The sequence below is a fragment of the Chionomys nivalis genome, chromosome 2 (assembly GCF_950005125.1).
Source record: "Chionomys nivalis chromosome 2, mChiNiv1.1, whole genome shotgun sequence".
NCBI lineage: Eukaryota > Metazoa > Chordata > Mammalia > Rodentia > Cricetidae > Chionomys > Chionomys nivalis.
Window position 1 is genome coordinate 89,996,623 of NC_080087.1, and position 22,547 is coordinate 90,019,169.

At 40.4% G+C, this 22,547-nt stretch overlaps 1 protein-coding gene across 1 annotated transcript; it reads left to right on the forward strand.

Moving 5' to 3' along the window:
* Window positions 1-6,147: 6,147 nt before the first annotated feature.
* On the forward strand, window positions 6,148-21,905 carry LOC130869902 (zinc finger protein 791-like). Its single transcript, XM_057762390.1, has 5 exons — window positions 6,148-6,167; window positions 15,716-15,842; window positions 16,038-16,098; window positions 17,084-17,124; window positions 17,412-21,905. Exons 1-5 carry the CDS (start codon window positions 6,165-6,167, stop codon window positions 19,637-19,639), a joined length of 2,460 nt encoding a protein of 819 aa, XP_057618373.1. The 5' UTR covers window positions 6,148-6,164; the 3' UTR covers window positions 19,640-21,905.
* The last annotated feature ends 642 nt before the right edge of the window (window positions 21,906-22,547 follow it).

Consider the following 22,547-nt stretch of genomic DNA (forward strand, 5'->3'; position numbering starts at 1 on the left):
ATGGCCTAGCTAGAGTTAAGTGGGTCTATGAAAATCAGGCTTTCAGAATTACAACCATGCCTCAGTTCTTGGCTATCTTTCTCTGTCCTCGTACTATTAAGGTGAAGATTTACAGGCACATAGACCATGGAGATATTGTCACATTGTTTATTATTTCCATGCCATGATAGACTGTATCATCTTAAACCACAAATATTTCCATAAATTCATTAGTATGGTATTTTTGGCAGCAGGCAGACAGGGGAGAGGGAAGGGGAGAGAGAGAGAGAGAGAGAGAGAGAGAGAGAGATCCTTCTGTATATGTTTTGCTTTTATTGGTAAATAAAGAAGCTGCTTTCAGCCAATGGCTTAACAGAATACAGCCAGGCTGGGAGAGATATAGAGAGAGAGTAGGCAGATTCAGAGAGACACTGTGTAGACAGACGCGCCGGAACCTTGCTATGCCACAGCCACGTAGCAATACACAAATTAATAGAAATGGGTTAACTAAAGATATAAGAACTAGCTAGCAATACTCTTAAGTGATTGGCCAAGCAGTGATTTAAGTAATATAGTTTCTGTGTGGTTATTTCTGGAGTCTGGACAACTAGGAAATGAATGAGCAGCCTCCCAACAAATTGGCGAGAGAGAGAGTAGGCGGAGTCAGAGAGACATCCTGACATGTAGCCTCTGCCTGAGACAGATGCACTGAAACGTAAACAGTAAGCCACAACCACGTGGCGATACACAGATTAATAAAAATGGATTAAATTAAGATGAAAGAGCTAGCCAATAAGAAGCTAGAGCTAATAGGTCAAAGAGTGATTTAATTAATACATTTTTTGTGTGGTTATTTCAAGTCTGGGCAGCCAGGAATGAACAAGCAGCCTCCTACTACAGAGAGAATGAATACACCAGGAACTGATTGGTGAATTGTAAAGATCTCCCACATAAACTTTTCCTTCTGCAATGTTTATTTCTAGAGATTTTTGTTTAGTTTAGGCTTTCTCAACATTTGTGGATCAGAGCAGTGAAAAGGTTAAGTTTAGATTTTGGTTGTGTCCCTCTCTTGATGTCTCTATTCTGTAGTTCTGGCTGTCCTGGAACTTGCTATGTAGACCAGGCTGACTTCAAAATCACAGAGATCCACCTGCCTCTGCATCCCAAGTGCTGGGATTTAGGTAAGGTGCATGCTTTTCACTATTAACTTTGTGGGAGGATGAGTAGCTAAGGCTGTTTCATTCGGGTAGTCAGGATGCATGCTCTGGTCGGAATTCGAGTAACAGAAGGTGGCTCCCATCAAACGCTGCCGTAACGCCTTAAACGACAGTTTTCCCACTATGAGCGGTATTGTTTTTCTTTATTATTGAGTCTGTTATAACCACATCAAAGGATTAGGGCAGAGTTCTCATTTTATAGATAGGGAAATCCAGACTCACAGAGATAAGTGATTTCCTACTATAGTTAAGCACAACTGCTCTTCTTATCCCTCTTTTTGTTGTTGTTGTTTTTTTGTTTTGTTTTGTTTTTTCGAGACAGGGTTTCTCTGTGGTTTTGAAGCCTGTCCTGGAACTAGCTCTTGTAGACCAGGCTGGTCTCGAACTCACAGAGATCCGCCTGCCTCTGCCTCCCATGTGCTGGGATTAAAGGCGTGCGCCACCACCGCCCCGCTTTTATCCCTCTTTTTTAGTGATTCCTTAAAATTGAAAATGGAGCCTCCTTCATTTTCACCCCACCTAAGCTAAACAGGGTGAGAGGCCTGTGACCACTTGGAAGGTTGAGGCAGGTTTATGAGGATTTAAGATCAACCATGTTGCACAACAGAGTGCTGTGCAATCTCCCCGCCCACCTCCCCGAACCTCCTAGCAGCCGCTAGAGCCTAAATCCGCAAAAGGCTTGAAACCGGTCCAGGACCCGGGTGGCGAACCAGTGATAAAGCTCAGGCTCCGGAAGGCCCTCCCACTCCCGAGTCTCCTCGGCTCCGCCCCACGCTCGTCTTCTGGGTCTCTGCCGTGGCGTTCCGGGGCGGGCGGTGTAGCCGCAGACGAGTGGAGGATCCTGCACGCACTCGGTGAGGAGCTGGGAGAGCAGCGAAGGGCTGACCGAAGCGACAATTTAGTGCCATGTCCGAGGGCTGAGGGGGTGTCTCGTTTTGCAGCTACGCTTTGCGTAATCCCCCAGGGTCTTTAGTGCCGGGACACTGTGGCCCCGATACTCCCCTGCACTCTGTCGGCTGGCCGCCCACTCGGTCTCCTTTCCCCTTGTGAACCCTGACATCTCTTCATGTCCCTGGAGATCCCTTCTGAGAGATTTCCAGGCTAGGGTTAAAAAGAGCTCCCAAAGCCCCTTTCCGTACCCAGCAGTTTCTTGTCTGTGTGATCCTGAGGATATCTGCCTGTCGTAGGTCCAGTGTAGAACAGGATTGTGTCTTCAGCCCTCTCTGCGGCAGTGTGTGAAGAAAGAGATCGCCATACTTTCTGCCCTTTGTGCAGTTTCCTCCCGTGTCAGCCCTGCACAAAGATAAATTGAGAGCGGCAGCCTCGCCCTGCAAGCTCGTACTTCCCCGTGAGAATAGGTTTGGCGTCAGTGTTAGAAGGTTTGCGGCGAATTTACAAAAGTTAGTGTCCTATTTGATAATAGTGAACAAGTGGCTTGCTCTCAGGATAACAGGTTTTCCGCATTTGTATAGAGTCTGTGTACTCTGCAGCGGGGAATTCTTTTCCAAGTGTGACTCATGTTTCTACTCAAAAAACTTTTTACTCTGTGATTGGCTAGCAAAGGGTTGGGGAAAGGACGGGCAAAATTTTTCCAGGCTTTCACAGCTACTGGGAAAAATCACTTTTCATGATTATTATTATTTTTTTAAAAAGTTTCTGTTAGGCTCCTCCATGCGTCTGAAATTTAAGATTGTTGTCAAGACCTTGGAGAGTAGATATTTGATACTCTTCAGTGTTACTTTTAGGGGTTTTCCAAATGCGGAGCAAAGCTCAGTCTCTAGACAATGACATAGGTTGCTGGATTCTGAGAAGGTACCTTGATGGCGGAGTAGTGGAAACTTCTCAGGAATGTCCTGTAATGCTTTGTCTAGCTTTTGATTGTTTTAAAAGTATTTTTATCTTTGAGAGGCTCATGCACGATATTTTTATTATATTTCCTGGGTCCACATTTCACCTATTACCAGTCTAATCAGTGCTACCAATAGACTTGTTTGTTCTGAGAGAGGTCTTGCTTGTTTTGAGACACGGTAGAACTTACAGAGATTTACTTGCCTTTACTTTCCTAGTGCTGGGATTAAAAGCGTGCAAAAGCTCTCTGGACTCCACTGTTGGTTGTTCTTTACAACTTAGTTTGAAAATTTCTAGTTAAGCTATTTGTGTTTTTAGATGGTGGAATAGAAACTGATGTGTGTAATTTTTTTTTTTTTTTTTTTTTTTTTTTTGATAGGCTCTTACTCTCTGGCTGTCCTGGAACCTGCTACGTAGAGCAGGCTAACCTTGAATTCAGAGAGATCCTTCTGCTTCTTCCTGAGTGCTGAGATTAAAGGTATGCACTACTATGTTCAGCCATGTGATGTGTTCATAAGTACTGCTTACTTATCAGGAACACATAAGAGTGTTACTTCTAATCATTCTGAGATTCGAATGTAGACTGAAGACCAGCTGAGACACCTAGACTTGTGGACTGAATAACTCCCAGATTCTTGGCCTTTCCTTTGGGAGACAACTATTGTTAGATGAGCCAAATTGATTCTTTTAGTTCTATATCTCTTTAGAGGATCCTCTATGTGAATAAAATCATGCCTTTTCCTTCACTGGGAATTGAATTCTCAGTTGACTTGCTAGTTCTTTCAGATCTGTAAGGATGACGTTCAACTCTCTTCTGGTTTGTAGTTATTTTTAGTTTTATTTCTTTTAAGTGTGAAGTGATTACTTATATTCTATTACTTGGGAATCAGATATTGGAGTAAAAACCTAATTAATCAGAGAAGTGGCAGAGAAGCGACTAGTGATGTCCCCTCACCACCTCCTTCCTTCAATCCAAAAGGGTCTTTGAATATTTGGAAGCCCCTCCCTCTTACTTCCTGTGTCTTTTTGTGTGTCCTGAGTCCTCTAAAACCTCTATGGCCAATTTTGGTTCCCCAGTAGCTAGCTCTGCCCTTTGATTCAAGGTCAGGGTGTATTCAAAATATCCCACAACATAGGAGTATGAGTATTTTGCCTGCATGCATGTATATATCTTGTGACTGAGGAGACACTGGATTACCTACACCTGAAGTTACAGATGGTTGTCACCTTCCATGTGGGTGCTAGGAACTCAACCCCTGTCCTTTGCAAAAGCAAGCAACAAGTGTTCTTAACTGCTGAGCTATCTCTCTTATTCATTTTTTTTTTTTTTCGAGACAGGGTTTCTCTGTGGCTTTGGAGCCTGTCCTGGAACTAGCTCTTGTAGACCAGGCTGGTCTCGAACTCACAGAGATCCGCCTGCCTCTGCCTCCCGAGTGCTGGGATTAAAGGCGTGCACCACCATCGCCCAGCCATATTTTTATAAGTATGTTTACAATTGCATTTCTTGTTTCTGCAGTTGGTGTCTTCATTTTTCCCCTTTGTTTAAAGTTTTCTTTTTCTTTTTTATTTTTTTATTTATTAAAGATTTCTGCCTCCTCCCTGCCACCATCTCCCCTTTCCCTCCCCCTCCTCCAATCAAGTCCCCCTCCCTCATCAGACCAAAGAGCAGTCAGGGTTCCCTGCCCTGTGAGAAGTCCAAGGACCTCCCACCTCCTTCAGGTCTAGTAAGGTGAGCATCCAAACTGCCTAGGCTCCCACAAAGCCAGTACGTGCAGTAGGATCAAAACCCAGTGCCATTGTTTTTGACTTCTCAGCAGTCCTCATTGTCCGCTATGTTCAGCAAGTCCAGTTTTATCTCATGCTTTTTCAGACCCAGGCCAGCTGGCCTTGGTGAGTTCCCGATAGAACATCCCCATTGTCTCAGTGTGTGGGTGCACCCCTCACTGTCCTGAGTTCCTTGCTCATGCTCTCTTTCCTTCTGCTCCTCATTTGGACCTTGAGATTTCAGTCCGGTGCTCCAATGTGGGTCTCTGTCTCTGTCTCCTTTCATCACCTGATGAAGGTTAATATTCAGGAGGATAACTATATGTTTTTCTTTGTGTTCACCTTATTTAGCTTCTCTAGGATCACGAATTATAGGCTCAATGTCCTTTATTAATGGCTAGAAACCAATTATGAGTGAGTACATCCCATGTTCCTCTTTTTGGGTCTGGCTTACCTCACTCAGGATAGTGTTTTCTATTTCCGTCCATTTGCATGCAAAACTCAAGAAGTCATTGTTTTTTACTGCTGAGTAGTACTCTAATATGTATATATTCCATACTTTCTTCATCCATTCTTCCATTGAAGGGCATCATGTTGTTTCCAGGTTCTGGCTATTACAAACAATGCTGCTATGAACATAGTTGAGCATATACTTTTATTGTATGATAGGGCATCTCTTGGGTATATTCCCAAGAGTGGTGTTGCTGAGATACCATCTTACACCTGTCAGAATGGCTAAAATCAAAAACACCAATGATAGCTTTTTCTGGAGAGGTTGTGGAGTAAGGGGTACACTCATCCATTGCTGGTGGGAATGCAAACTTGTCCAACCACTTTGGAAAGCAGTGTGGCGGTTTCTCAGGAAATCAGGATCAACCTACCCCTGGACCCAGGAGTGCCTTACAGAAATTGCTGATCAGTGGAGGACTTTTCAAATTTACTCTTGATGCACTGTGCACCCTTCCTGTTATGAGGCATCACTCACTGGGCTATGTGTACTGCGTTATGCTAACACTAGCGACACTGACTAGGAGGAAGAGCGAAGAGTGCATACTAAATGTAAAAGTTCAGCTCTCTGGTGCAGAAAGAGTTCCACTTAAATGCAAACTTTGTCCAGCCACCCCTGTGTTTTGAACTGGGCTTCCTCCCTACAGGAGCTGCTCCTGTCACTCAAGCCTCGCTAGCCACTCAGGATATTTAAGCAGGCCGTCCAATCAGGATCTCCGGCAGGCGGTGAGGGGCGGGTTCTTTCAGGCTGCTGTGCTGTGGGTTCTCTGCGGCCGACGGAGGTGCGAGTGTGCTGCGCTGTGTGAGCCGGTACCGGAGCTAGAGAGTGAGCGAGCTCGGAACCGCACCATGGTGAGCGATCGGCCGCTGTCCCCAGACTGGGAGGGCCGGCGGCGGAACGTCGAGCGCTGGTGTGGCCGGGCCTCCTCCTAGTAGGGGCGGGGCGACCTAGGGCCTGGACCAGCGGCTCCGGGGCAGCTCCGGAGGCCGCTTCTGCGCAGAGCGCTGAGGGCGAGAGGCTCCGCCCTGCTCCCCAAGCTCTGCGCTGGTGACGTCACAGCTGTCGGAAAGCTCCTCACAGATTCATGATTGTGTTGATGGGACGGCCAGTTGCTGAGTTAAGGTGGTCTAGTTTCTGAGTCATAGACGTTCCGATGTTTGCATTTCTTATTTAGGTTTAGGAGCTGCTTTGAACTAGTTTTTGTGAAAGTTATAAAGTGTGTCCAAGTTTTTGGTTTGCTGCTTTGTTAAATCAGTTACTCTTATATTTGTGGGTTTGCTTCTGACTTTTTTGTTCTGCTTATTCTTATTTGAGAAATATTATGCTAATTTGATTATTGTAAGTTTGGACATGGTAAAGTCAGATAGTGTATTGTTATGCTTCAGCATGTTGTTAACTTCTTTTTCTTTTTTGAGACTGGCTCTCGTGTTTCCTAGGCTGGCCTCAAACTTTATCTTAGCTGAGGATGACCCTGAACTCCTGATCTTGCTACCCAAACCCACCTCCACAGTGCTGAGATTAAGGGTGTGTGTCTGTATGCCTTCTGTTGTTGTTGTTTTGTGTGCTTCTGGGAAAGGAATCTCGGGCTTCACGAGGCCTTGGTCCTTGTGCTGACCATTCTGTGTATCTCTTGCCATGTAATGTTTAGATCAGCTTTGTCGTTTTCAACATAAATTCTGAGGATTTGTGTTGGAGTGTGTTGACTCTGGATCATAACTTTGACGCTTCCTTTTCAAGGTCATGGACATCCCTCCACTTATTAAGTACTTGGATTACTTATTCGTTAGAAGTGTGTAATTTTTATCTGTGGACTTAGTTACATTAATATACAAATATGTCTCTCTTATCGTTGGTGCTGTATAAGCTGCGTGGTGGTTGTAATTTCAAACTCTTGACAGTCTCAATAGCGCTTTCCTTTTCTGGCAGTGTTTTGTTTACCATTACTAGTATGATGGCATGATTTTTACTAGCTAACTTGTCAATTTGGTGGACGACATTTTTACGTTTTTCCTATTTTCTTTTGATGGCGATTAAAACGTCTTATTTGCATAGTGCTAGGCATGTGTTTTATCATGGAGCATTGTTTATAGTCTGAATTTTAAGGTTTGAATTGACTTTCTGTGTCTGCATCAATTCCAGCATGGTTTTAGTATATACTTTTTTTTCCTGACAGTCTTTTATTCTGCAGACCAGGTTGATTTCAAACTCTTGGCAGTTGTTTTATTTCAGCCTGCCAAATACTGGGATTACAGGCATATGCAACCACACTGGCTCTGGCTCTAGGCTTTTTTTTTTTTTTTTTTTTTTTAACACTTGAAAGTTGAGGTAGCTAATGTTGATAGTTTTTGCATTGGTCATTCTTTAGGTTCATGTGTTTTTGTTTTGCTTCGTTTTTTCGCCTCTGTTGTTTTGGTGTTATGGTAATGTTGAACTCAAAGTTTGAACTAGGATGTATTTGCCTTTTCAGAGGACGTTTTACAGAATCAGTGCCATATCTTAATTGTTTGGAAAAACTGATGGTTGAAATAGTTTGAGTCTTATCTAACCTTGTTTTGAGAGTTAGTGATTTCATTTCTTTAGCACATTATAGGCCTACTCATACCGGCCATCTCTCTGTTTACCTTTTGATTATTTCAGAGAATTTGTTCATTTCTTCTGAGTTACTAAATATGTGGTCTGGAGTTGTTCATAGGATGCCTATGGTTCTTTTCATCTTCGTGCTAATGATGGCCCTATTTAATTCTCTCATCCAGGTACTGACCAGGCCTGATCCTGCTTAGTTTCCAAGATCAGGTGAGATCAGGTTTGTTCAAGGTGGTACAACTGTATGTAGGTGGTGCTCTATAATTGTAATCATTAATCTTTTTTAAAGCATAGCTGTAAGCTTATCAATTATATCAATATTTTTGAAGAATTAGGGTTTGGAGTAATCGGTTGACTGTCTCTTGATTTTTCTATTCACAATTTTTTAAAATTCTCTAATTATTATTTTCCTGTGCTTTGATTTATTTCTTTCTCTAATGTCCTATTATGGAAGACTAAATGATTTATTTTTCATCTGTCTTCATTTGTAGTATATGTATTTATTGATTTAATCCCTCACAAACACGACTTGTGTTTTGTGGCATAATTATTCATAAAATGTACTTTCAATTCTTTTGAAATATTTAGATTTCTCTTGAGACCTTTCCTTTACCATGTGTTACTTAAAACTTTGATTTCATATCTAGATTTTCCAATGTGCTGCCTTTAGTTTAGGAAATCTCAGTGCCTAACCTTAAAGGTGTCAAAATTAGGGGGCATTTGCTTTCTTTCTGTACAGGGTGAAAGTGTCCAAGTGACTATCCCAAGATTTGTATTAATTTTTCTTTTTTATAATTTTATTATTTATTTTATGTGCATTGATATTTTGCTTGGATGTATATCTGTGTGATGGTATCTCCTGGAACTGGGGTTCCATGCAGTTGTGAGCTACCAGGTGGGTTCTGGGAATTGAAGCTGAGTCCTCTGGAAGCACAGCCACAGCTGAGCCACCTCTCCAGTCCTGGGATTTGTAGTAAGTTTATGGTGATATCTCAAACTATATCCTGTTCCTGGGCTGGAAGGAACTTTATTGGCTGTGGAAGATACTTGGTGTCTTGAGCCCCCTTACTTTACCATAAGTGTCCAGGACAAGCTTGGTGTACCTTGGAGACAGCTACTTTTATCATCAGCATATAAATCTGATCCAAAACACAGTTCACAAAATCCCAGCACTTGGGAAAACAGAGGCAGGCAGATCTATGTGAGTGAGTTCAAGGTCAGCTTGGTCTGCAGAGCAAGTACCTGTGTGCAGCCAGGCTACACAGGGAAACAATGTCAAAAACACAGACAAACAAACAACACTACCCTTCCCTTAGTTAGCCAAAGTAGACTTTTGTCATATTCACGGAAAAAATGAAAGAGGATCAAGAAGTCAATAAAGTAGGAAATGTTTAGAGAAAAGTTACCTATTGGTCTTCCAGCTGTTTTTTTTTTTGTTGTTGTTGTTTTTTTTCTAATTCTGGCTCTACTGGAATTTGTCATGGTTTCTTCAGTAGGGACCTTTGGCAGTCCTGTTATGTGTGTGTGTGTGTGTGTGTGTGTGTGTGTGTGTGTGTGTGTGTGTGTGTGTGTGTAGGGGAGGGGGGGTTGTTGCTACAGGGTCTCTATAGACCAGACTGGCTTCAATTCAGATTTGTCTGCCTTTGCTTCCCAATAGCTGGGAAGTGTGCCACTGTGCCTAGATTTTTTTTTTCTTAACATGCTAACCTAGGTTTCCTAGACAATGAAACTAATGCTAGAATAGGCAGTCTGTTTTAATTGGAATTTAACTCCTTTGGGGAATAAAGGGTTTATTCTGCTAACAATTCCAGATCACAGTCCATTGAGGGGGAAGCAGGGCAGGAATTTGGAGCAGTCACGCCCACAGTAGAGAGCAGAGGGAGAAAGAGTGTATGCGTGCTACTTGTTCAGCCCCCTCTTTCCATTTATGCGGTGAGATAGTGCCACCTCCTGCCGATGGGTCTTCCTGCCTCAGTTAATATAATCAAGACAGTCCTCCACAGCCGTGCTCAAAGGCCAACCTGATCTAGATAGACCCTCATTGAGATTCTCTTAAGAGGTGATTAGTGTCAGATTGGCTCTTAAAACTAACCATCCCAGTGACTAAACATTTACTTTCCCAAACCCAAACCTGACGTAATCCTAAAATAACACCAAATGAAATTGTTAGTCTCAACTAAGAGTTACAAGAATTTAGACATCAAACACCACTCTTTTCTAAAAATCAGAATTAACCATGCTATATGATGTTAAACCTAGGGAATTGAATAAACTGGCTAGAGAGAATATTAAAATTACAAGATAATGAATTATTTCAAATACTCCAAAACATTAAAACATTTTATAGAATACAAACAATTTTAAAAATTGAGAACCAGATTCAGTATACTTAAAGAGTATGACTTTGAGGCAGAATAATCTGTTTTGGACTGGTGAGATGGCTCAGTAGATAAAAGTCATGTTCTGCACAAGCCTTATGGTCTGAGTACTAATCCCTGGGACCCACATACAAACCAGATATAGTGGTACATGTATGTAATCCCAGTCCACATAAGGTGAGGTGGTAGTTCGGAACAGAAGAATGCCCTGGAAGCTGGCCTGGAATATGTAATGTAGTAACAAAAATGAGAAATTTGCCTCAGGTTGGAAAGCAAGGTCCAACATTAAAGATTGTCTTGATACCCACATGCATGCTACAGTAATGGTGGATATCTCTCAGACAGTAGCATCTGCAACTTAATGGCCTATGTTCTCGAAGGTCTCCATAATACCAGAAGGTTAAACAGGGTCCTCCCTACTCATTACTCCAGTCAGAACCAATAGACAGGAATTAGGAAAGACAGCTCTAAGTCTCTTGGACCTTGCTACCCATAACCCAAATAATAACCCATAAACAGAAATTAGGAAACCCAAGTCTAAGTCTCCCAAAAGAATTATCCCTCCAAGACTTAGTGATGTCAGGTATATGCTTTCAACCTTTTATCTGTATCTGTAACTAAAGTCATAATGGTGAAAAGTGGCATGCCAGCATGTCTTTGACAAAGGGGTAAAGTGTGTGACAGGGGAAGCTGGAAAGGTGGAAGGAACAGTAGGTATAGGAGCTCTGAGATAATGGGATAAAGGAGTAACATGGGCATCATAACTAGAGATCGGTGGTGCCCTTAGTTGTGGCATAGTTTAAAGCTCCCTGGAGGAACAGATTTAAGGCAAATTCCCAGAAATGACATCAAGGGAGTAAGAAGGTACAACTTTTGCAATTATAGAAGCCAGAAAGGAGAAAGGAAAGGCTGCAGGTGTGTGAGGGTGTGTTTTACCTTGGGCCTCATTGGGAGAAGACAGAGATATTTCTAAGAGGCTCTCAGGAGTAGGATTTGGGGAGTGGAAAAGCTTTAATTGTAGACAAATAATACATAGTCATAGGTTTTTAATTTTTTTGAGGTTGGAAACGCCATAGTTAGGATGTCTGTAAGGCCTTGTGCCTACTGATTATAAAATCATTTGCATGGTGATTTGTAACTTTGAAGGGGAAATTGTAATATAAATATGAGACTAGTCTCTGATGAGTTACAGTAGTGTTCTGATGTGAGGTAAGAGGACTGTTAGAGGTTAATAAAATTATCTATGTACTAAATTAAAGCTATTCCTTTATGAACATTTCAAGGAAGAAAGGGTTTTCTGTTATGGCAAAGAGGTAGGGGTTGCTCATATGCCCTGAGGCAAGACACTCCAGGTGAGTGGTTGAATCTGTCATAAGCCATCCCTGCCATTTAGAGACAAATAAGCACTGAGTCTGAGTGAACTGGGATGCAGGAGGAAAGCATCCTTAAAGTCTAAACTATAAACCCAGGTATTGGAGTATATTTTTCCTTGCAGTGTGGAGGGACCTATGGAGTGGTTGGGATCACAGTTTAATTTGTGACTTTTGGTCTTGGAATGTTCCTTAGGATCCCTCTGACTCTTACGGCCAATGTAAGAGTGAGTATTCCATGATGAGTAATAAGGGCTTATGAAATTTGTCAAGATGCTCTGAACACTTTTAGGTTTTAGGTTTCAATTTTCGTTTTAGGTTTCAGTTGGGCCTTTGGGGAAAGTCTTTAATGACAGAAGAGGTTGCTAGTGAGCATCTGGGACTAGAGATGCCTTACACTTAAAGGGGAGCTTTTTATAAGATGTAGGGTTGTATAATAAAGATAAGGGAGGGTATTTAGGCTTCTAGACACCCCTGAATATTTATAGGGCAGGGGATTAGCTTTATGAATATTTTAAGGTTCCTTTAAATGTCATAAATGATACTGGAGGTTGGACACAATGTCCCTACCTAGGAAGGGAATCAGGCAGCTGGGTAGAACCAAAAGGAATGAATGAAAAAGAGTCTATCATACGTGTTAAGAGAGGTTTAAGTGTGCTGCTTGGAGTTTACCATTACTGCTAGGGAGGAAGACTAGGGAGAGGAATGTTAAATCAGAAAGGTAGGGAGGAGAATGTAGTTCTTATGTTGGTAGTATAGTCATAGCCTTTGCCATATCTTGGATCATCAGAGGGTCATACATAGAGTCCCAGGGGAAACTTGGAAGTTGTGTAACCCCAGGATCATGTCTTCAAAGGGGAAGTTTGTTTGTTATTGTCCAGGACCAAAGTTAAGGATGTTGTCAGTTTTCATGTTTGACCCTAGCCTGAGATTTTTACCAACGGGATGGCCCTTTCATGATGGGGAAGGGGGCAGTTATGATTCTAATGGCCCTCCAGTTAGCAGATTATACATGGTCTCATAGGAGGTTTATTATAACTGAGGTATTTTGCGCTCTCACAGTTGAAACACGGAGACTGACTGCAAAAATCGTCAGTGGCTCATTTGTCACCAAGATAAGGTGGTTTCCTCTAGATGGAGTCCTGCACTTTCTGAGATGGTTAGGGAATGGGAAGTTGCCACAGCAATCCCTTTAATCTCCTGGCTTGGCTTTTCTGGCCTTTGAATCCTCTTAATTATTAAGTAAAGCATTTAAGACTGTGTCTGTCTAGAAAATAGCAGGAGAGGAATTTGGTGTCCCTGTTCTGATTTTTGAAACTTTTGTCTAATACCTGAAGAAGTTTCAAAAAAATTTACAAATAGGTTGCCTTTGGCCCTTAAGAGTCCAGGTTAGTGTATTGGTTGCCTGATTTCAGCCAATCTATATTAAAATAAAAGGAACATGGTATTTGGACATTTGTTATGTTTCATAACATAGCGTTGTTAGTGGAGTTGATAGCAGCAGCGTTTTGCTTTCTAAGACACGGGAATCATGTATTCCTGGGGATACTTCCCCCATAGTTTCCCACAGAGGAGTTCTAATATAATCATTTGAGTTTCCTGTCAAGTACCGTAAAGGAACATGTCTTTTCTGTTATCAGGGTTAAGACTATGGCTCTCATCTACTCAGCTGCCTGCTAAAGTTTAGGTATGGAACCTCTTTGTACACATATAGCAAGTGGTTAGAATGCTATAAGTAGGGACTGGAGAGGTGGTTCATCGCTTAGCCCTGGCTGCTCTTCCACAGACTCGGATTTCATTGCCAGCATTCACATGGAAGCTCATAACCATCTATAACTCCAGTTCAAAGGAATCTAGTGTCCAGTTATGATCTCCAAGGGAACCAGGCATGCATATGGTGCACAGACTTATACATATAAAAATAATTAAAAAGTAAAATGTTATAAATATATTCCCCAGATTCCCCAGATTTGGTTAAAAGACTACAATTAACCCTTTGAATTCCTTAATGAAGATAGAAGGGACTTTTGGGCAAAATGATCATAGTTGTTAGATTTGGGGCAGATCAGATGGAGAAAGAAACAGGAACCTAGATGGTGCTGAGGTCCCCACTAGCCACCTCACAGACAATATATAGATTTCCAAGGGTTAAAGTGTCACTTTTGCTTGCTTCTTGAGTTCTCTGTCAAACTTATGGGTGAATATGTGAAAGATAGGTTAGGGGCAAGAGTCAGAGACTTATGGGTGGAGAGAGGCAGTTTTCAGGACAAGAGAAATGAAGTTTCTTAGAATTGTTGGTTATAGTTAGCTGTCCTTCCCCCCCCCCCCCCGCCCCATCACCTTAAAATACCAACAAAGAATTCCTTTGGCCTGTGTCCATCCGTTGTGAATGGGAAGTATATCTTTCTACAAGGACTGAAAAGAACCTCCTTAGCTTGTCCTGTGATGGGAGACAATAGCCTGGGGTGCAAGTTAAAGACTTGTTTGAGAGTCTTCTAAATTAGGAGACTTTAACCGTTAACTCACCTCCACAAGCACCAGAATCAGCCATCAAAATGCTGGGCAAAACAGCATAAGAAATACCAGTAATAGTCAATCAAAAGTATTATCCATGACATGCACAGACAAAGAGTGTTTTGAAATACATAGGAAGCAGTAAGCTCACAGAGGGAGTCGCATAGCTGAGAGGGTGAGGGACTTCTTTTCATAACAGTTAGGGAAACTGACTTGGATTTATATGATGTGGCCCATATCAGGGTGGATATGTGAAATACCTTTTCTTGTGGAATAGCGAGTTTTGCATTTTTTCTTTAAGCTGGCTATTTTTATTAAGTCCCAGTAAACCTCCAAAGTATGAAAATTTGTTTTTATTTTTGATCCTTTGTGTTTACAGAATAGTATGAAAGTCTTTGGTATGTTCTAGGCAAGCCATCACGTTACTGTTTAGAAGACTGACAATTGCTAAGAACTTGGACTAGGCGAAAGTTGGAAAATTAATTATTGGTGACTACTAATAGGTGGGTTTTTAAATATCATGTGATTTTATAAAGATATAATCCTGAAGAGGTGACATTTTGGTGACACTTCTCTTCCCCCTCTCTCATCCTTCACTACCTCTTTCCCTCCTGAGATAGGAGTCTTTAAATAGAGTACGGACTGTCTTTGAACTTCTGGGTGCAGGTGATTCTATATACTGGTTTTCCAAATATCTGGGACTCTAAGCATATGTCAACATATCTGACTATATTGCATTCTTAGTAAAAGCATATGCCATCTAATTGTTTCATGTTATTTTTTTGTTAGGATCATTAGTCATTCTTGCTATGGTAAATTCTAGATGGTATAAATTACCTTTGAGGCTTCTAAATGTTTTCTCTTTGTGTAATCACACAGGATGGGCTCAATTCCCCTACTTCACAAATGAGAATATGTATGAATTGTTGTCTACCAGAAAAATTCTGTAGCCTCATTACCCAGATCATTGGGGCAGGGGCAGATTGTCTTGGTGCCTCTTTGTGTATAGAACATTCATAAAGTGCTGTTTGTGTAAGTCATTGAGAATAAGAGAAGTGTTCTTACCATTTGTGTTAGCGGAATGTCTCCCAGGATCTTAGGTTCCCCAATACCAGAAAAGCCCACACTTTTGTATGTGGAAATATATAAAGAAAAACAATATCTTGACTGCTAATGTTAGTTCTATTCTGTATATCATTTGGCAGAACTCTCTTATTACAGGTATTAGAAATCCACTCTAGAAAGAAAAAGTGGGGTAGCCTAGCAGCACATTTGACTTGCAGGCACAGTAATGAGGAGTGTTCCTACTCTGCTATTTCTTCTTTGTTAATACCCCCCACCCCATGAAATCAGAGTCTCCGTATATTCCTGGCTGATCTAGAACTCTGTTGCTGTATCCTTTCTTAACATCTCAGGGCTAGCACTAGAATTTCAGTTTGACTGAATAAATTCCTAAATACCATAAAATTATATGAACATCTTATCAACTGAGTGTAAATCTCTACATCTGTTAGTTTCATCTGTTCTTTTCTGTATACATTCGGGATGTTTTAGGATTTTTTGGCCTTCGAGGATGTGGCAGTGAAGTTCAGCCAGGATGAATGGATATTGCTGGGTCCTTCTCAGAAGAAGCTGTACAGAGATGTGATGCTGGAGACCTGCAGTAACCTTACTTCTCTAGGTAGGAATGCTCTCTAGGTAGGAATGCCACCGTTTATTTAGTCAAGGAACACGTGTTCCTTGGTCCTATGATTTGGAATTTGGAAAGGGAAGAAATCAATGAATAAACAGGCATGGGTCCAGTGTACATCAAACCTGGAAACTCATTTTTCTGTAGTTTCTAACAGTTTGTGATTTTTCTGGGTCTACACTTTAGGCATCAGATGGGAAGACCAGAATATTGAACAGCAGTGCGAACATTCTTGGAGACATCTAAGGTAATTTGCATATACAAGTGGAAGAAAGTTTTGCTTAAAAAACTCTTAATGTGGGGCCCGGCAGTGGTGGTGCACACCTTTAATCATAACACTTGGAGGCAGAGACAGGCACATTTCTGTGAGTTTGAAGCCTGCCTGGTCTACAGAGCAAGTTCTAGGACAGGCTCCAAAGCTACAGAGAAACCCTGTCTTGAAAAATCACCCCATCACACAACAAAACAAAGCAAAAAAACAAAACCTTCTTAATGTGTTACAAAAGTTTATAAACAAATAAACAACAACAACAAAAGGAGCTGGAAGGAGGGCTCAGTATTTAAGAGTACTGGAGGACCTGGGTTCTGGTCCCCACTCCGACCTGATGGCTCACCACCATCTGTTACACCACTTCCAGGGCATCTAGTATGGTGTACACGCATACATATAGGCAAAACACCCATGTACATAAAGTAAATAATGGTGAAATTTTAAATTAAAAAAGAAAATGAGAGCCAGAATGTTAAAATTTACTTATTAAAAAAATTTCACCAACAATACATACTTTAGTGTATATATTTTTAAAAAAAGTTCACTTGGAAACAGTACTTAGACAACACACATGCACATAGATAAAGATTAATTTGTGTATTTTGTGTATATGGCTATTTTGTATGCACACCAAAGGCATTGAATCCCATGGGCCTACAGGTATAGGCAATTGTAAGTCACAGCCTGAGTGCTGGGGGTTGAACTCAAGACCTCTAGAAGAGTAGCCAGTTCTCTTAACTGATGAGCCGTCTCTCCAGCCTGTGGGGTCTGTTTTGATAGTAACTCTTTTAGAGAGCATAGAATCATCAGTCCATTTTGTTTGAAACCATTCAGGTTGCAAAACATACACTTGTTTTTATGAGTAATGTAAGTCTAGCACTTACTAGTGAGTAGAGAGTTATTAATGAAGCAGCCATGCTAACCTATTTATACTTTTTTTTTTTTTTTTTTTTTTTTACAGAAGTCACATGGTAGATACAATCTGTGAGCATAGAGGAGGTGGTAAGTTTCAAGAAACTTTTACCTGGATACCAAATCTCCATAGTAGTACAAATATTTCTACTGGAATAAAACCATTTGAATGTGGTGTGTGGGGGAATGTTTTCACTTTAATTCACCCTGTAATGAACATACCATGTCTCACTTGAGGGACAAACCATCTGAACACAAATATGGTAAGAAGCACTATAAATGTAAACAATTTAGGAAAACCTTGAACCCTCAAATATTCAATGATACTCAGATACTTTATAAAAGTCAAACGTTCTAAAAATATTTTCATTTTTCAGGTTCATTTGGAATACAACAGCAACGGCACAGTGGTGAAGAATCCTATAAGCCGTCTGGAATGGCCGTCATTTGCCCCTGTTCATTTTCTATAGATGGAAGAATCAACACCGAAGATAAATGTTCTGAGTGTTTACAGTGTGGTAAAGCTCTGAGTTCTGGTTCCCGTCAACGTCATAAAAGAGTTCATAGTGGCGAAAGCCCCTATGAATGTGAACAGTGTGGACAGTCCTTCAGACAGCAAAATTCATTTCATTTACACAAATTAACTCATATTGGAGGGAAGCCCTATGAATGTAAACAGTGTGGGAAAACCTTCAGATGTCACAATTATCTTCAGTTACATGAAGTTTTTCATATCGAAGAAAACCCGTATGAATGTAAACAGTGTGGAAAAACCCTCTGTTCTCCCAGTTCTCTTCGATTTCATGAAAGGATTCATAATGGAGAAAAACTTTATGTATGTAAACAGTGTGCTAAAGCTTTCAAATGTCAAAGTTACCTCCGAATGCACGAAAGAACTCACAGTGGTGAAAAATGTTACGACTGTAAACAGTGCGGTAAAGCTTTCAGAAGTCACTGCTCCCTTAAAAGACATACAGTAGCTCATCCTGGGAAAAAGCCTTATGCGTGTAAACAGTGTGCTAAGTCCTTCACTTATCCATATTTACTTCAGACACATGAAAGATTTCACACTGGAGCAAAACCATACAAATGTAAGCTATGCAGTAAAGCCTTTCTGTGTTCCCCCTTTCTTCAAAGACACAAAAGGACTCATATTTGGGGAGAACCTTATCAGTGTAAACAGTGTGGTAAGGCCTTCAAAAGTCACAGTTCCCTTCGATTGCATGCAAGGGCTCATACTGTAGAAAAACCTTATAAATGTAAGGTATGTAGTAAAGTGTTTCTATGCCCTTCTTTCCTCGAAAGACATGAAAGAGCTCACATTGAGGAAAACGCCTTTGAATGTAAGCGATGTAGTAAAGTCTTCAGAGATTGGAATACCTTCCAAATACATGAAAGATCTCATATTGTAGAAAAGCCCTATAAATGTAAGATATGTAGTAAAGCTTTTTATTATCCCTCCTCCCTGGAAAGACATGAAAAGATCCATACTAGAGGAAAACACTGTGTATGTAAATATGCATGTGAACAATGTCATCAGTCCTTCATTTTTCCTTGTTTACTTGAGAGGCATTTAAGAACTCACACGGATGAAAAACCCTATGAATGTAAGCAGTGTGGTAAGGCATTTAGGAGTCTCACTTACGTTCATATACATAAAAGAACTCACACTAAAGAAAGACTGTATCCATGTAAACAGTGTGATAAAAGCCTCAGTTGTCCCAGTGCCCTTCAGTTACATGAACTAACTCATACTAGAGAAAAATCCTATGCATGTCTGCAAGTTGATAAAACCGCCAGGAAATTCAGTTATTTTCAAGTACATGAAAAACCTCGTACTGAAGAAAAAGCTTATGAATGTAAGCAGCAATGTACAATTCTCAGTTGTCCAAGTTCTCTTCAGCTACACGAAAGGATCCATACTGGAGAGAAACCACATGAATGTAAACAATATGGCAAAACCTTCACAGCTCTCAGTAGTTTTCGAGTGCATGAAATACCTCACAATCTTGAGAAACCCTCTGAATGCAAGCAGCATGGTACAGTGTTCAGTCTTAGTAATATATATGAAAGGAAGAAAGCTGAAGGAAATCTCTGCGAATGTAAGCAGTGTGGCAAGTCCTTTGTTTCTCGGTATTTACTCCAAATGCATGAAAGGGCTCATTCTGCAGAGAAGCGCTATGAATGTAAAGTATGTGGCAAATCCTTCATTTATCCCTCTTTTCTTCAAAGACATGAAAGAACGCATACTGGAGAGAAACCTTATGAATGCAAACAATGTGGTAAGGCCTTCAGAGTTCAGAGCTCCCTTCGATTACATGAAAGAACTCATTCTGAGGAAAAACCTTTTGAATGTCAACACTGTGGTAAAGCCTTCTGGCGCCTCCCTTCTCTTCAAGTACATGAAAGAATCCATACTGGAGAAAAACCCTTTGAGTGTCAACAATGTGGCAAAACATTTAGATGCCACAGTTCCCTTCAAAGACATGAAAGAACTCATAGTCATGAAAAACCGTATGACTGTCATCAGTGTGGTAAGACCTTTAGATGTCACCGGTCACTTCAGAGACATGGAAAGACTCATGCTGGGGAAAAAGCTCCATGAGTCTGAACAGTGCAAAAACTTGTGGACTGTCTAATTTCCTTCTAATGTTTGAAGAAAATCTGGTAGTGTAAGACTAGTGAAAGCGTCGGGGTTTTTGTTGTTGTTGTTTGTTTGTTTGTTTTTTTAATCATAGACTTCCTGGAGAAAAACCTATTGGTAATATGTGTTAACATATTCAGTTCTAAGCTGAACATGGCAGTGCATGCCTTTAATCCCAGTCCCGGGGTGTCAGAGGCAGGCAGATATGAGTTCCAGGCTGGCCAGGGCTACAAATGAACAAAAAGATGTTGGTTTCCATTTGAAAACTTGAACATCTCTGGTGGATCACCTTAGGAATAAATGTAATGTTAGGATACTTCCTTTTTCATATGTCCTCTTAAATACATGATCATGAAGATAGGGGTAGCTCTTATAAGAGTGGATTTTGGATTGAAACTAGTTTGGAAAGTAAAGTTTGCAACATTTTAACACTCAAGAGGACTATTGGAAGTAAATTTTAAATATATTGAAATCCTTAAGCAAGTTAACCTATAATGTCCAGATTCTTATAACATGAATGTAATGTTATATAGGTTATGAATATATTGTGTTACCAGGGATTTGTATTTATTGATGTTCCTAGAAGGGCTTGATGGTGCAAGCCTGTAGTACTAGTTACTTAGGTCACTGACGGAGGAGAATTGCAAGTTCAGGACTTGGCCAAGCAATTGAGGTACTGTTTTATCATCAAAAACTGAAGAGTACTGCATATATGTTGTTCATTGGGTAGAATACTTGATGGACATACATGAAACTGTGAGCTCAGTCTCCAGTATTCTTATCAGAAGAATGAGTTGCCATTTCTTTTTGGCATACATTGAGGTAAAAATTAAGTATAGTCTTCCAGCAATAGAGGTAGTTTGTAATAATATATATGTTATTAGACAATTCCATAACTGAAGGTCATTGTGTGTTCTTTTCCTGATGTGATAAAATATTCCAACAAAACAAGCTAGGAAGCGTTTCTTTTGGTTCAGAGGTTGAGCTGTGTCACAGTCTGACATGGCACAGAAGTCACAGCAGGAGGAGCTTGTTGGAGCTTGTCACACTGTGTCTACAGTTAAGCAAAGAGTGATGAATACTCACGACGTTCTAGTTTTCTCTTTTATGCAAGTCTAGAACCCAAACCCAGGGAATAGTGTCACCTTGAGGGTGGGTCTTCCTGTCTCAAGTTAAATCCCTTACAGACAAGCCCAGAAGCTCATCTCCCAGGTGATTTTAGATTTTCTCAAGATGATAATATCAACTATCACAAATATAGTATAGTCTACCACACTCTACTCCAAACGTGCAGTATAATGTTTTACTGATTTAGGAAACTGAAAATATTTGGTATAAATATATAAAAGGATAATAGTATAAGGATAATGGAGTCTTCAGGACTGGATACTGCTCTGCGTGTTTGTGGGCTCTAGTTTAGTAAACGTGAATGTTAAGGACCTTACTATACATTAATATTACTGCAATTAACTTTATAGACACTGTAGACTTAGATTTTATTATGTATAAAAGATCATTTTATAGTGAATTAGGTAATAACTTTTTAACTTTGCAGTTACAAATTTTTGATGCATTTTTACTTTCCTAGTCACCAGTTTGCAAATAAGAAATTTGTATACCTTTGGATTACATTGGGTTGAGAAGCTTGATTTTATTTTTATTTTTTTTAAAAAAATGCTTTCTAATTTACTGAAATGTATTTTATAAAGATTGTTTAGTGAATTTTGGTTTGGGATTATCCAATAGTTTCTGAGATGGTCATAAGTATACCTTTGCTATTTTGTACTAATTTACGTGAAGGGCACTCAACAGTGATGATTCAACTCGGGAAAACATCGAGTCTCTAAATTTTGCATTCTCAGATATTCTTTTTTTTTTTTTTTGAGACAGGGTCTCACTGTGTAGCCCTAAGTGGCTGTATACCAGTATGTATACCAGGCTGACCTTTAATTCAGTGATTCACCTGTTTCTGCCTCCTGAGTTTTGGGATGAAAGTGAGTGCCACATTCAAGTAAGATTTAATACCTAATTAAAAATAAGCATCTCATCTCAATTAGTGTGAAAATTGGTTTTTATCTTTAATAAATTGTAATGTTTACTAAAGATTGGTTTTTAAATAAATTTCTTTTTTCAAATGTTTTAAGATACAATTATTTTGTATCTCTGTGTAAAGAGAAGCAATGTAGCCAGAAGGTGATTCACATACTGTGAAGAGCTGCCAAATAAAATTTTGCTTCCGTTGACACCTGTATATTCTGTTTTGTTCTGTTTGTAGATTAGATCATAGAAAGGATTGGGCTAAGGTTAAAGATTAGGGTTGGGTTTAGAGAAGTAGAAATTCGGTTTCTGGTTAAGGGTTAGAGTTTTTATTGTTACAGATTAGGATAAATCATAGTGGTAGGGCCAGAGATTGGGTACTAGGGTTAGGGGTTTAAGTTTTAGGTTTAGGTTTTTGCATTACAGATTAATGTTTGGTGTTGAAATATGGAGCGGCGGGCTGTGTCCCCGGCACCCGGCTGCCCGCATGGCTAGCTTATGCCCCGAAATAATTACACGGAAACTGCATTCTTTTAAACACTGCTTGGCCCATTAGCTCCAGCCTCTTATTGGCTAGCTCTTACATATTGATCTAACCCATTTCTAATATTCTGTATAGCACCACGAGCTGGCTTACCAGGAAAGATTTTAACCTGCGTCTGTGTCCAGTGGGAGAATCATGGCGATTCACTGACTCAGCTTCTTTCTCCCAGCATTCTGTTCTGTTTACTCCACCCACCTAAGGGTTGGCCTATAAAATGGGCCTAGGCAGTTTCTTTATTAATTAACCAATGAAAGCAACAGATAAATACAAGTCCCACCTCCATCAGTT